Source organism: Anoplopoma fimbria, chromosome 3, assembly GCF_027596085.1.
Source record: "Anoplopoma fimbria isolate UVic2021 breed Golden Eagle Sablefish chromosome 3, Afim_UVic_2022, whole genome shotgun sequence".
NCBI lineage: Eukaryota > Metazoa > Chordata > Actinopteri > Perciformes > Anoplopomatidae > Anoplopoma > Anoplopoma fimbria.
In genome coordinates this window covers 19,721,261-19,737,297 of record NC_072451.1, presented here as the reverse complement: position 1 = coordinate 19,737,297, position 16,037 = coordinate 19,721,261, and the positions used below count along the sequence as shown (strand labels likewise).

General features: G+C 39.8%; 1 protein-coding gene across 1 annotated transcript; it reads right to left on the bottom strand.

The window, feature by feature from the left end:
* Nucleotides 1-4,943: 4,943 nt before the first annotated feature.
* On the bottom strand, nt 4,944-15,640 carry acss2l (acyl-CoA synthetase short chain family member 2 like). Its single transcript, XM_054596192.1, has 18 exons — nt 15,383-15,640; nt 15,039-15,234; nt 12,962-13,053; nt 12,457-12,560; nt 10,654-10,726; nt 10,458-10,533; nt 9,950-10,034; nt 9,610-9,747; nt 8,953-9,123; nt 8,704-8,837; nt 8,345-8,477; nt 8,099-8,155; nt 7,804-7,884; nt 7,159-7,267; nt 6,965-7,033; nt 6,203-6,379; nt 5,668-5,742; nt 4,944-5,564 (listed from the first exon to the last, which is right to left on the bottom strand). The coding sequence occupies exons 1-18, from the start codon at nt 15,504-15,506 to the stop codon at nt 5,437-5,439; spliced, it is 2,022 nt and encodes a 673-aa protein (XP_054452167.1). The 5' UTR covers nt 15,507-15,640; the 3' UTR covers nt 4,944-5,436.
* Nucleotides 15,641-16,037: the final 397 nt, after the last annotated feature.

Genomic DNA, 16,037 nt, shown 5'->3' with positions numbered 1-16,037 from the left:
CACCCCTCGTTCCCTTGAATTCTTGAAGAAAACAGTTTTTCTCGCATGCCTACATGGTGAACGAAGAATCCAAAACAGAAAATTCTTCATGAATTAAAATGGGGGCCGCATATAACAGCAAAACTATTTCAAAACATCTGTTTACAATCTCTCACTTTAGTGCAGTATAATCAAAGTCTCATTTATCAAGTTGTACGCTCACTACTTCACAAACGCATGCTTCTTTACTAAAAGCTTAGTAGTAGTAGAAGTGTTTTATAATCAGTTGAATTGTTACTATTAACAATTTTGAAACCCTTTATAAAGTATACCGTACTTGAAAATTAACCAAAACATCAAGGAAACATTAATACTCCAGTGAATGAAACCTTTCACTGTTTAAATATATTTAAAATAAGGAGACCTGTTGTCCAGACAGTTAAATAACAGCAAGTACAATCTGACATGAATAAAGACACAATTAAATCAATTTTACTAAACTGCCCTCGTTCTCCCTGTGTCCTGCTGACAGAATTAACGTTTCTAAGGCTCCACGCTGTCGCGTTCAGCGTGCAATCTGTCAAAAGTTGGACCCCAAATTGCACATGCCTGCAGCTGTGTGCAAAGGCCTCTAACAGACAATGAGCGACACAATGGGCCTGGCTGTGCCATTAGCTGAGAGGTTGTCATGCCAACGTTACAAAAAGCCCCACACTCGACCAGGAGTCCAGAGGAGACTTAATATTTAGCGAGAGCTTTGCCTGGAGGCCCTTCACTTCTCCTCACTTTCTGTTACATCATTATTCATGCGAGGAAAAGGCTCCGACCAGAGCGGAGGCAGCCACCAGGGTGTTCAAGCTGTGGAAACAGCGTGGCAGAGGCTGGGTGTCAAGTGGGGTTTTTTTGTTGTTGGATTTTAACACGAGAAATACACTATTGTGCGAGTAAACAGAGAGTCCCATTGTGCTGAAGAGTGTGACGGCCGTTTGAACCCTGAACTAAACCAGCAGGACCGTCGCTCAGGCTGGCGTTGAATCCGAAACAATATGTTCAGCGAGGGAAACATTTTTAGAAAGCATCTCTACAAGAGAATTACGGCAAAGTACATTTATAATTTGGCTATGTACGTTTTGGAAATCAGTGGTGGAGGAAGTATTCTGATCTTTTAAATAAAAAGTCCAACCAATCTAAAAATACTCCATTACATGTCCTGCATTTAAACTTATACTTAAGTTAAAGAACAGAAGTAGGATCCTGAATAGTAGTCACATTGATGTGAGTAATGTAGGCAGCAGGTTTTGACAAGAAAGAAGAATGCTTGGGATAAAAAAGAGGATCTCTCTTTAAAAGTATCAAAAGTAAAAGTACTCGCTCTGCAGACAAATGGCCCCTGGTGACTAATATATAATTATACTCTGGTGGAGGTTGAGTGAGTTTAAACTTCTTTATTTACAGTTTGGCTGTCCTGTAGTTCCCAGCCTATGAGGCCAGATCCCTTCCTAAGGGTCACAAGATAAATCATAGGGTTCGTGTGATTTATAAAGTAGGTAGGGAAGTAGAAACAGTGCACAGCATAGAAATAAAATCAGGGTAGAACGGACTTTCACATTCAAATCAACGTAGCAGGATGGTAAGAGCAGCAGCCATTTTAATTTGTACCATAGCCATTGGGACCATTGTAGCTGGCCAACTTTGTATAAACTAAACAGACTCACTGAGGGGAGGTTTTGCAGTAGCGACTAAAACGAGCGGTGGAGTACTAATGTTACGAAATGTAGAGAGCAAGAGTAAAAAGAGCACATGGTACTGACACATGGTTTACTGGGAAAATGTCTCTTTGGTGGAACTGCTAACTACTGGTAGACATCTGAAATGTGACACTGGGCCCCAGACAGAAAATGTAAAATATGAATCTATAGTAACTTGTAACTATAGCTGCCAAATAAATGTAGTGTAATAAAAACTTAAATTCTAATTGAAATGTGGTGGATAAAGTAGCATATCATTGAGTTTTCCCAGATGGAAATGGGAATCTTTAAATACAAGACAAATACCAAATTTGTTGCACTCTGCTCAGTGTTATTCGTATACAAAACATTTTTTTGCTTATCGTTGACCTGTGATTGACCTCCACCAGGTTACCTCAAAAAGCCCTCCTTTTCAATGTATGGTACCATTTCAAAATAAAAATAAAATGTCCAGTGGGCTTCAAGTTCAGTTAGACCATCTGTCCGTCTTTTGAAAAGCAGAAACAAAAAAGACGCCATTCATTTGCTGCCTCCTTGATTCCTCTTTTGTTTGTGTAATTTGCTTTGGACGTGCTCAGTCTCTCACACATACATACACAGAGCTCACTCACAGCGGGGCTTTAGCTCCACACAGAACGGGATGTAAAGCGCTGAAACCTGTGCGTCCCACAACATCTGAGACAGTAAGTCTCTCTCTCTCGCTCTCTCTCTCTCTCTCTCTCTCTCTGAGCCGGTGTGATACCACATCAGAAACAATAACGGAGGATTTTTGGCCGTAATCCTCCGGCAGCTTGGGGTTGAGGAAGGTTGGACTGGAGTTGTAATGCTTCACAGACACACACAATGTTCTGTGTCTCCTTCTGGATTACTATAGATGTTCATTTAAAATGTTAAAATGTGTTTGCAATATTTTCTGTTTCCCAGATGTATTGGGGTGTTCAGAATGAGTTCCAACATTTTATTCTTTTTGCCAAAATGGTCATTTAAAAAATTGTCACAAAATGAATGTGGGACTTAAAATGAATTGACTTACATTCATACCCTAACATTAACCCTTACCACTACATGACTAATCGAGACCAAAACAGAAAACAAAAAACATGACTTTATCCATTCAACATACATATTAGAAGGTTTTGAGTATATGGTGCGTTGACAAAAAATACTCAAAACAGCATAAAAAACATTTGATTTCATAGTGTGCTGTTGTTTTAAGTATTCTCCCAAAATGCAATAGAAGTGATCATTGCTGGAAAAAAATATGACAAAAAATCTAAAATATCATGATGAATTTAGCAGATAAAGGGATAATGTTGCCGAATATTAATCAATTACAGGATAATAGTCTAATCAACAGAGCTGTAACATCCACATCACATCACATCAAACGTGAACAGCAAAGATATCTGATAATCCATTGTTACATTTATTTAACAATCAAATATTGACCTCAAGTATCAAATTAACACACACAGCAGTTTTTTTGTTTGTAACTGAATTAAGGAGATTGAGTTTCACAAACTCTGACTTTAAAGCATTGATGGCAGGGAGGGGGGAGCTGGTCATTGCTGACTGAACGGTCCTGACAAAGTGACGGTCAGCTGAATGTCGACAAGCAGCAGCACATCAGACAAAGAAGACATTATGGCGCACAGTGAATTATTGATAAACTGCTCTGGCATCCTAAAGGTCGATCTATCAATCTATAACGATATATTTATGGGTTGGGTAAAATATCGGAAAAAGTTCCCTATATATTTTTAACACCATATAACAAATGGTCAATTATATTATTAGTTATGATTACTTAGGTTGCAAATCTATTTTATTATCACGATCAGTTGTCAAAGTTCTTACCAGTCATGAGAAGCAAAACTGTAGTATTTGTATAAGAAGATTTTTGGGCATTTTTTCTTCCATATTTTTGGGAACAAAGATTTCTATAGATGTTTTCCTTCATTTTAGGATGGATATGGCTATCAGTTTCTCTTCCCCTAAGTTTTGAAAGAAATATGCATGGGAAGGGTGTTTTGTGGAAATGTGTTATAGACGTGTGAAGGATTGTTGGTGTCTAAAACTGGATATGTGTGCACATTTTTATGTCTTTGTTTTTTGATAGGTTTCCATAATCTGCTTCATTGTTGTTATTTCTTTAACAATTTATTATTTGTTGGGTTGGTGGAGAGTTAGATTCAGATTGGAGTTTTAAATGTGTGTATTTTATATATCTTAAAGATATTAAGGATGACATAACACCTATAAATAAGAGAAAGTGAAACCTTTCACCTCTCAGAATAAGGCCCAACAGCATTATAAAACACACCCTCTTAAATGACCACACATTTAAATCAACACATCTCTAAAAAAAAGCTGTCAAACGTTATGGTATGGTGCATGACTGCTTTTAGAAGAAAAAAATGTTGTTTTTAATGTCTAAAATAATTTTAAGGGATGCAGAAAAATGTTGAAACCGTTTTTTAGGGTGTGTGTGTGTGTGTGTGTGTGTGTGTGTGTGTGTGTGTGTGTGTGTGTGTGTGTGTGAGACCAGGAAGTCAGCGTCATCAGGTTACAAAACATCTGCAGACTGCTGTTGTGGTCAAAGGCAAAATAAGGGTTTGGGGGGTGGGTGTTGAGGAGGTGGGGATGAAGAGGTTTCCATGGTAACCCCTCCTCGGCTGCTGGGGCTGATGATGTAATTTTACCCATTGCTGTATTTCTGGGCTCCTATCTCCTCGTCCTCCCCACCTACACAACCATACAGTATATCGCTGCATGCATGTTATGTTTAATGGTGTAGAGGAGACCAATAACATGAAACGAAGGGAGTGCACGGACTGAACATGACCCAACACTTACAGTTAGATAAGAGAGCAGTCCTCTGAGCTACTTTAATAACAACCAGCTGCAATCTAATCTCTCTTTTTCTTCCTTTTGAAGACCACTAACTGATGCTGTAATTTCAAAAGAATCCAGTTCATTTAAGATTAAACCACCTTCTCTTTTCTTAATCCCTCTATCTTTGCCATAATCACAGCTCCTTGCTGGACTCAAAGCCTTGTGTGTGCAGTCTGTGCATCATTAAAAGACAGAAGACACAAGAGTGAAAAGGGCATTTTACAGGAAACCTTTAGATAGTAGCTGTAGAGGAAGATTCCTGCCACATGAGGGGGCCAATCAACTGCTGAGCTTGAAAGGAAATGGACAAAGGCAACAACAACAGATTAAACACTTCATTATCAACTCATAGAAATGTGTCACATATTGAAAATATACATCAGGCGTCAGTCAAAAACAATCTGTGCAAAGCTGACTTTTCTATTTCAAAATTTGAAAAAATAACTTTCCCCTCCAACAATATGAGACAGGAAGCTAAAAGCAATTCTGTTACTAGTTTGTTTGACATTTTGGCCCAAACGCAAAGCAACAACAGCCCCATATATCAGCTTGTAAAAAGCAACCACTGACATTTTACTGAAATCAATTGTTTTCTTCTTTCTTTTCTCCATTTAAAACACAATTTTAAACATCTCAGTATCAGCAGTACACATTTTCTGATCCCAGCCCCTTCATTCAGTCCCAACAATTGCACAGATGCAGACCCAGGACCAGCAGTTTGTGATTTGTCTTCATGTGTGCTGTTGCATAGCATGAAGGGAGAAGGTGAGGACGAGAGAGAAGGTGAGGACGAGAGAGAGGGTGAGGTTTTTGTTCAGGCTGCAGCCTCCCATCTCTGGCTGAACAGCTCCTCCACCACCTTCGGATCGGCCAGGGTCGAAAGGTCGCCCAGGTCCTTCTCGTTACGGGCAATCTGCCGGAGGATTCGCCTCATGATCTTCCCTAAAGTGGATCCAGAGTCAGAGGAGACAGATGTTACTGAGGAGGAGAGTAGATGAGGAGGAGGTGGAGGAGGTTGGTTTTAATGATGAGTTGAGCTTTTTACCTGAGCGAGTCTTCGGGAGCGCGGGAGCATTTTGAATGAAGTCTGGCGTGGCGATTGGTCCGATTTTCTCTCTCACTGACAAAAGAATACAGAGAAGGAATAAGCGCAGAGCAAAATAAAGATCGTTCTGACTGAAAATTAAAAATGGCTGCTTTCATTCAAAGGTGTTTCTATGGGCATGTCAGCTAGTTGGTGAACAATCTGAGCCTTATTGTTCACTGTCATTTTCTTCTTTAATATTTTTCATCATACATTATTGTGCACAGCCACACAAAGCTGAGATGTATTCTGATATAGGCTAATACAGTATTTCCCTCCCTAGATCAATAGAGTGGTATGTTATCTTATCTTATTTGAGAGCAAAAATATCTGCAAATGCAACTGATGATTTGTTTCATTATCAATTCTTCCATTTATCAAACCAACAGTCCAAAACCCAAAGATATTTTAGTTACCATGTTATAAGAAAAAAAAAGTTTGAGTACATTTTTTCCTTTAACACTCAAGACAACCCTCCCCTGTGTCGGAGGCTCACCCAGTCTCTTGAGCTCCTCCACCAGTTTGTGGTTAAACTCCCTGCTGTCTTTGAGGGTGACGAAGCAGTACAGACACTCGCCCTTCACCTTGTGAGGCCGACTCACTACTGCAGCCTCCGCCACGGCCAGGTGCTCCGTGAGAGCCGCCTCCACCTCCGCTGTGCTCATCAGGTGGCCTGAAAGACACAAAGAAACAGTCATAAGGTCATAAAAATACATATGGAGACGTGCTTATTCACATGTTGCTGTATGTATCTGCAGGTATCAGCAATCTCTTGCTCCTTATTCCTGTTTCTTTTATTATTTCTTTAAGCATGTTCTACTTCGTCAGTCATATTATACTGTGTATACCCAGTCAGGATACTTGAACATATTATGTAGCCAGATAAAGACACACATACTGAATTTATATATTGAATAAACGATAATAGGAGGTTTTTTTTTTTGCATTATTATTACTATAAATACCAGCCCAAAAGCTTAAAGACAAAACTTGTTAAAGTTAAATAAGTATTTTATTATTTACACGTCCTTTGTCTGAAAATTGAACTCATTTGGAAATGTTTTACCTGTAAAATTACATTAAATCCAAAGAACAGATATAGAAAATGTTTAAATAATGTTTAATTATTTACAATTGTTAACAGATAAATCACAGCCCCCTTGTTCTCCCCTCAGTACCTCAGTTTACAATTGTAATAACCTTTTCTTCAAGGTTTTGAGAAGCAGCGGTGTTATCAGACAATAGCACAGCACAGTACCTGACACATTCAGCATGTCGTCTATTCTTCCTGTGATCCAGTAATAACCGTCTTTGTCCCGCCTGCAACCTGAGAGAAGTAACATAATCAAGTACATTTTTGGTATTAAAACTCTTCTGACATATAGTCTGTGTTGCAGGTTTTTTAACTTCAGTGTCCAGACAGAAGACGTATTAAAAGTTTTTTTGGCGTACCATCACCCGTTACATAGAAGCCCGGGAACTTCTTGAAGTAGGTGTTTTCGAAGCGTTCGTGGTTTTTGTACACAGTGCGCATTATTCCAGGCCAGGGTCTCCTGAATACCTTTAACAAAACACAGAAAATACTTACAATACATAACAGAGGTATAACCGCTACCATCAATAATAATAAACTTATAATTCATATAATTAACTTCACCCTTCAAAACAAAGGGCTTTACATGTTAAAAACCATGAGTCAGAACTACAATTCATTCAAATCAGGTAAATACAGACATAATCAAATACTATAAAAAGACTGAAATAAGCAAATAAAACAATAACATCAAAAATCAGTATTAAACTTTATATAAAACTAATACATTTGAAAACTGTTTTTACACAAAATGAATGGTTGACAAGCCAATAATAATTGTAGCTGAATTGTTAAGGTGAACTTATCTTATACAGTTATTTATGAATGTATTAGTTATCAGTTACACATACAGTACATTTTGTTTTTTAATCCTAAAGCCTTTGAATGTTTATGATTTATGGTATTTTCTTACTTTCCTATTTGTTTATCTGGGCGGTGAGCTGCTGCACACGATTTCCCTTGCATGGATAAATAAAGTTGCATAGAATTGAATTGATACTCACGAGATAACCCTCGCCCTCGCCTTCCAGTTCCTCTCCATGTTCGTTGAGGATTGTGGGCTCCACTCCAAAGAATGGAAATGTCTGAAACATGAGAAGTGGATTTAATGTGAGGTCACTGTGTTCTCTTGTTGAACAGCTCCTCTATGTTTCCTAGTCTGGATGATAATCTAAAGCCAAATAGAAACGATGCATCTCCTGCATTGGTTTAGTCCAACCCTTCCATACCAGTATGTAGATGTTGGTGGGTTTAAGATTTACATTAAAATATTACGAGATAACAGATGTTGTCACTTACGGCAGAGCCTGGTTTCAGCGGCGTGGCAGCAGGCAGAGGAGTCAAAACATGACCTCCCTAAAGATATATAAATTTATATTAAAAGGAAGGAAAATCTAAATTGCAGTGGTTCTTAGTCGTTTTTGGTAACATCAAATGCTTTTGCACAGTTTATCACATGTATTCTTCTGTATATATGGACTGAAATGTTTTCTAACCCTCTAAACATGATATTGATTTATAAATGAATGCCAGCTGAGCACTTACGGTCTCTGTCTGCCAGAAAGTGTCGACTACGGGACATCTGCCTTGACCGACGGCCTCGTGGTACCACTGCCACGCCTCAGGGTTGATGGGCTCACCAACAGTACCCAGAATCCTCAGGCTGGAGAGGTCATACCTGGAGGAGGCAGAGGAGAAAACTTTCCTCAGTGTTTGGGAAGTAGTGAGCATACGACAGATAAATGAGTTTTGGATTACACTTCACAAGATGTATCACAGGTTACAATACGCTCCAAGCACAGACCACATCAACCTGTTATTTAAAAGTCAAACTTATGAGTCAGCCTTTCGGAAATCTAGATGTTTCTGAGCTGCTGTGGCATTCAGAAGATGCAGGCTCTTACTTCTGCAGCGGCTCCCGTCCGTACTTCATCAGCAGGCGGATGGCTGTAGGAGCTGTGTAGAACTTGGTCACTTTGTACTTCTCAATGATCTCCCAGAACCGGCCGACATGAGGGTGAACTGGGATACCTTCAAACTGGAGAAACACAAACATGCATCTCAAAGGAGGTCTTAAAAATGGTATGGAAAGATATGTCTTCTGATGGCACTGTGATGATTTTTAATGCGATAAAAGTCTCTTTCAGACTCACTAGGACGCTTGTGGCGCCGTTTGCCAAGGGGCCGTAGGTGATGTAGGAGTGGCCGGTGATCCAGCCGATGTCCGCGGTGCACCAGTACACGTCGTCATGGTGATGGTCGAAAACGTACTTGAAGGTCAGCGACGTATAGAGTAGATACCCGGCAACAGTGTGGAGGACACCCTGTAAAGTTCACAAGCACGGAAACATGAATGAGGAGGTAATGGGTCAGCAAAAAGACAGCAGACAGCAAAAATAAAGGGGCTTATGCAGGTTTGTTTGTTGTGTGGGTGTGTGAGAGAGAGAGGGAGAGAGAGAGAGAGACAAAAACGCAGATAATTTCATATATCTGATGCTCTGAGTCCTTTGTTTTATGTAATAATAACATGACACACATGTTAAATACAAAAGCAATTATTGTGCTTTCAACTGCCTAGGGATTCATTTATGCCTTCTAGAAAAACATAAATTCTCGCTATTTCACAGCAGTGACAAAATATTATGTCAAAGAGAGCACAGTTAACAACATTAGATCCTTATTAGAGAAGGAAATAATATGCTGCGAATTAAAAAACATGGTTTCGCTGAGAATTTACATGCAGATTTCCTGAGCTACTCTTTGTGTTTCTATTATATAAAACTGGTTTCTTTGCACATCGTTCATCTTACCTTGGGTTTGCCGGTGGAGCCGCTGGTGTAGAGGATAAACAGCGGATCTTCAGCATCCAGCCACTCGGGTTCACACTCTTCAGGAGAGTCTCTCATCACCTCATCCCACCACACATCACAGTCTGAGTCCCAGGAGGTCTGAACGCATCACAACAAGGAACAAATGCAGGACATAAAATCACTCATTTTATCGACTTGAATAATTTGCGAAAATAGGGGTGATAACAGACCATGTAAATTATAAATTGACATGTAATTTGTTAGAAGATTTTTTATATAGCATGTGTTTTAAGTGAAATAAAACCTAAACATTAGGTGGTTATTTTTAAAACATACATACCTGTAGTTTGTTGCATGCAGCTCCGCTTTTTGTCCTGAGTGCGTGGTGCTTGATGACGAGGCATTTAGTGACACTAGATGACGCTCTGTGAGAAAAAAAAAAAGGTTTTGTTCGAGGCAGTAAAAGGCATTAAGTGCTTGTGTTGCTCTGCTTTGCATAAATAAATAACTTTACAGCTGCACCCCCTATAACAGATCACATCCCGGCTCATGTTGCTACGGGGAACAAGCAGCTTGAGCTTTCCTAAATAGTCTGAGTTTCCCATGTTGCCCAGCAACCCCGAAATTTGGAAAGTGTGTTTCTTCAACGTCCTTGATATCAGCTGATAGGACTTTGCTTTGCGTGTGTGTGTGTGTGTGTGTGTGTGTGTGTGTGTGTGGGGGGGGGGGTGTTGTGTGTCTAGTGAATCATATGTCAGGGTTGAGTCCATTACCAGCAGAGCAGCTAGTGTAAATAAGGGCGGTTGCTGAGAAATGAGAAACTTGTTGGCCTGGTCAGCCAGACCTACTTTTCTCGGCACTTCTCCAGAGCCTCGTCTGCAATCTGTTTCAGGTTGATCAGCTTCTCTCCTCGGTAAACACCATCTGTACATTACAAAGGAATGGAGAGATGGGTGATGAACTGTGTGAACTTGATAACCATCTTTACAGCCCCTGAGCGCTACAACACATCACATCCTGATGCTGCTCTGTTGCCGGACAAACCTGCTGTCACCAGGACGCTGCTCTGGGCATCCATGATCCTCTCACACAGAGACTCAGAGGAGAAACCTGCAAACTGAGCATGTAAAGAGAAAGAGAAGGTCAAGCTTATGACCTTTAAGGATAATTCTGATCTATTACAGCTTTGATCTTACTGTCATGGTTTTGTCCATCATTTCTATTGATAACATTGTTATCCAACATGGCAAGAAACATGACTGGTTGTAAACAAGACAACAGTTTTGCCTCATTACCTAAACCTTTAAATTATAACAATGAAATCGGTCTGTAAGCTTTGATTGCCGTTTACCATAATAATGAGAAGAAGAATAATGCATTTTATTTATCAAGCACCTTTCGAAACACTGCAACAAAGTGCTTTAGAATAAAAGCAGCACACATTTAAAACACAAAGAGAATGAAATTAACATTAGTCAGAAACTTAACATATAAAACACAGAGTAAAACAAACAAAAATGTCATAAAACATATATAAAAGCACAGCATAGTTGTTTTGGTTTCCTTGTAGTTATTTTATGTTTATTTGTGGTCATTTTGAGTCCCTTCCCTGTCGATACGGGTCTATTTTACATTTTGTAGGTCAAGGCTAGAGGGGCCCCTATTGCTTTTCCTCCTTGGGCCAGTGCTCGGTAGGCCTGTTCAGTAACCCATCCATGATCCTTCGTCTCACAAACTAAAAGTTTGGTTCAGATATTAACCACACACTTGACTTTATGTCTCTTCTCTACTAACTGTTTAACTAGATTGTACCATTATTCCTTGTTTGATACTCTCGCTTTAAAGTGCAAACAGTCTGCTGCATGCTGTTCTCTCCCTTTATCAAGTAGAGCAAAGTCACCTTGTTCAATCTTACATAATAAACCAGACATTTATAATAACTCTTTTATCGGAATGTCATCGACTGCGTCCACCGCCAGACGCTTGTGTTTTGGTCAAGGTTAAGAGTTCACAGAGTGTGGCGTTCCAGTGTTGATGACAGCTTTATGATTTGGGACACTGAGGACTCTGGACTCAGCAAAATGTCACTGCATACCTGGCATTGACTGTCCTGTCTGGCTCCATCTATGATTTAATTTCATGCCAAGCTAATTTATGATTATTATTAATAGTCACATGAGAGTCCAGGAGGCTGGCGTTGTGCAAGAGATCCTTATGTTGCTCAGTGGTGTTGATATCAAGTATTTAAAAAAAAAACTTGTTCAACAATGACCAAGCACAGACTGGTCACTTAGTCTGCCAGAAATAGGCCTTTGCAAGTTATGAAGCAAACCCATCTTGGAGCAGCCTTGAGATATTTTTAACAGGGCTACTAACCTTTGCATGGATGAAGAAGGTTGAAACGCTAAAATAGAGTTGGCTTCCTTGCAAAACTGCAAAGACTCTGTCGCCTATCCAAGCTAGATAAAGCCAGAGGCTGACTCATATATTGAGTGCATGTGCTGTCAGTGCAGTGTTCACACAGAGAACAGCTGATAAGAGCAGGGCAAACACTGCTAACCTACATGTTGACTGTTAAAATGACTTAATTGTAACTAAGAGATGAGGAGAAAGTCACATAGATTGGAACTTATGCACGCAAGCTATGGGTTAAATATTACCATAAAATAATGCTGACTGACTCCTGCTTGGATTGCAGAGAAGGTGAAATAGCTCACATTAAGAAATAAAATCTTGTTTTCTTTTTAACATGCTGACATGTAGCAAAACCCACTCATCTGCCTCTCCAAAATTTGTGAAACAAAAATAATTCTCATCAAAAATTGGATCGTTCATCATACTACTTACCACAATGGAGTGAACAGCTCCTATCCTTGCACATGCCAACATAGTGTAGACCAGCTCTGGGATCATGGGAAGGTAGATGGACACCCTGTCTCCCTTTTTTACACCTTAAACACAGAAACAAGCCGATTGGATGTTTTGGATAACACAAATCACATCTGGGCCTGATATCTGCCGCATCTGAACTACTTCTCAACTCAAACCAGCAATGGCAATGTAGCTCTAAGGTGAGTTTCAACATGTTGGATATGCCAGATCCTATCTGTTTGTCTGATATGTAACAAGTGCATTTGGCATACCACATAGGGCTATATAGTAGTATCTAGTGTGTAGCTACAAGCTGAAAATATGTTGGAATCAAGCAATGATTCAGGCATGCGTCCATGTATTTCTTGTTTTACTCAAATTTTGACCTGCTGAAGGTCATTTAAAAGGATGAAGTGATCTCTTTTTAAGCTACGAGCCAATTAATATTGGTGTTATGTGGTTTAGGTCTAAAATGTCTCACCCATTTGCTTGAGGACATTAGCACAACGGCAGACCTGGCTCAGCAGCTGGCGGTAGGTGATGGCCATGTGGTGGTCAGGTGAGTTCCCCTCCCTGAGAGGACAAAATACAGATGGAGAAACAAAACCCAATTCTGTTACATGCAAAGCCTGTCTCAGATTGTATGAAGCTCTGTCCATGTGTGTTAATCACATTGCGTTAAAAACCCTCCAGATACCCTGTTTTTTCTAAAAGTACCTTTTCAGACAATAGGATTTCTCCCTGTGAGTTTGTTGAGTTCACAGGGGAGTTAACCCCCCCCCCTGTTTCTGAGACTATTGGTTTTGAATGTTTGTGTGATCGTTTTTTGTAAAGCTATGTTGTACAATATTTCACATGCCAACGAGCAGCATATTACTCAACTCACTCAAACCTGTCATCAACCTTACCGCTATGATGACGGTGAAATAATTGATAACAGTGATGAAACTCTGCACTCATTAAAGCAACTGCTATCAATAAAGTACATATATTCGATTGTCTTTATTGTCTTTATATACTATTTTATGCATCTCTGAAAATATGTATCAGAACCAACCAAATCAAATGTTCCACAGGGGTCAGTCCTTGTACCCCTTTATTTCCCCCATGGGGATCAATAAAGGAATATAATATAATAATTATTTCAACTGCTTAATGCTCTCATTAGTTCTGAATGTGCATTGAACAAACAATATTTAAAAAGCGTATTCCACGCCTTTATCTCTGGCAGGCCAGACTGCTATAATAGGATTTTCACAGGTCTGATTGAAAATGCTGCTGCTTGAAAGAACAAACACCAAGAGAGCTGAGCACATTACTCCACTTCAAAAAGATCCAACAGATCATCTGAGGTCATCTGTCATACAATCCAAACATGGTGAAGCTGCTTTTAGCTGCTGTGCTGTTGTTGTACATGCACCATACTTTTCAGTCTTTTATTCATTATGCTCTTTCGTTTTCTTGACTTTTTCTTTGTTTTTTTTCTTTTAGTCTGTATTTGATTTCATGTTATTCATTATTTCAGTCTTAATATATTATGTGATGCATGCATCCTGTATACATTCATTGGTTTGTTTGCCTTGCCTATTCTTGTGTAAAAATAAAAAAATAAAATAAAACTGAGACAAACTTGACATTGAGATATCTTCGTTTGTCTGCAGCCTACAGATATAAAAGCTAATGCATTACTAATAGAAACTGTTTCTAATGACCTTTAACAATTCAAAAGGGCATTTTGAAGCAGCTGATGAATGACCCCTAAGGCTCTAATTGTTTTAGTTTAACATTCAATACCTTCATACAGGATGTGATTTGATAACTTCATTATAACCTTGGTACTACAGAGGACAGACTGTATTCTCCTCATATGGAGTGCTGAAACCGGTATGACAAACACTTGAGCATATTGCATAAATGCTTTGATGCAGAACAATCAGCGTTAAGACACTGTGGGCGATGTCTGGTTTCCACTGTGCCCAGTTCCAATAAACCCCTATTACTGCTGAGTTTGCAAAACCACTATTTGTTGTTTGCTAAGCCTCCTTCTGTTTACAGAGTAAATATGCACCATAACATGAAGTGAAAACAACATAAAGTAGAGGAAAGTGGAAATCACAAGCTCAAAAGGGGTTCAGTGAAAGAATGTATGAAGTCGTAAAAATAATCCAAAAGGTTGTTATTAGACTTTTCATATTGGAAGAATCTGGGATGATTCAAGTAGAACTCGTCTTTTGTACGGTAATAAAACACCTCAAAACTTGTTTTTATGAAAGTTTAAGTACTCTTACAATTTGCATACATGCTAGATTGTAAAATGCATTGTACCCAATTCATATGAACTCTGCAAAAAAAAAAATCCTGTTTAATTTTCTCTGTTGATTCAGAGGAGAGAAAGTTTGAGGCACTGACACTGTGTTGTACTAGCTGAGGTTTGCTTTGTTGCACTCGGGTTGGCACAGGGGACGCAACAGTTGCTATTGACTGGAATACCTGACATAACTCCATTCAGTATTTCCAATCAAAGCTATCATTCATGGCGGACAGAAACTGTCTCTTACCAGTAATAGGCAACCTTTTCACCAAGATTCCTCTCCCTCACAAGCCTGTCCAGGACATTATAGCACATGTTGGTTTTGGCCCCTTCCATGCATTTCACATAAATGTTCCCTTTTGTCACATCAAAGTTGTACTGCAGCATTGGTCCTGATGCTGGCTTCTTCCAAAAGAAATCATCAGCAACTTCTTTCCAGAACGCTGAAACAAAGTAATATTTCATGTCAGTGTTACAGGCTGCAGCCAGGGCAGATAAACACAAACAGATACTGCATCCACATCAGGGGGAGCTAGAATGCAAGGAAATCCTGCAAGCACTGCACTAAAAATAAAGACGTTTTTGACCTACCTTCTGGATTCTCAAGAGATTTCCTGTACAGTGCCAAATAGGAGTTAAAATCAGGCACATGAGCATCCCCCTTCAGGTCATCAGGAGGGTAGTACATTTTGTTCTGGGACTCAGGAACCACCATTGTGAAAGGACGGATGCCTATATCATCTGAGGATGAATCAGAATATGGGTTAATCTGATCTGTCTGGATCCTCCTGAGTAAAGTAAGAATGCTGCAAGGCCTCTTGTACTGAAGCAGCACAATTCAGCATGCATAGAGACCCGCCTCTAATCCCTGAGTTGCAGGCTCACTCTGTCTGCTCAGGGCCAGGGCAGCCAATCGGCCTGCAGGGTGCGGCACTCCCACTTTTTCATTGGATGAGCCCCCGCTGGCCTGTTGATGGCATTATTTTCCCAAGCAAGGAGGTGGAGATGGAGGTAGTGTGCAGCAACAGGATGAATGCTGGGGATTCATGTAGGCATGAGGTGATTTGATTTGATAGGGTCGGTGAGAGAGAGAGAGAGAGAGAGAGAGAGAGAGAGAGAGAGAGAGAGAGAGAGAGAGACAGACAGACAGAGAGAAGGGGGGGGGGCACAGGGACAGAGAGAGACATCCAGTAAACAAATGCCCTGAGCCAAGATCAATTGGCAAAAGAAGAAACATTACAACATT

Excerpts from the sequence above, each read along its gene's own strand:
- acss2l (XM_054596192.1), bottom strand. The coding sequence starts at position 15,506 with ATGGTGGTTCCTGAGTCCCAGAACAAAATGTACTACCCTCCTGATGAC. Across the intron at positions 9,748-9,949 it reads CTGCATGCAACAAACTACAG|ACCTCCTGGGACTCAGACTG; the intron begins GTATGTATGTTT and ends TGATGCGTTCAG. Across the intron at positions 7,034-7,158 it reads CTTCTATGTAACGGGTGATG|GTTGCAGGCGGGACAAAGAC; the intron begins GTACGCCAAAAA and ends TACTTCTCTCAG.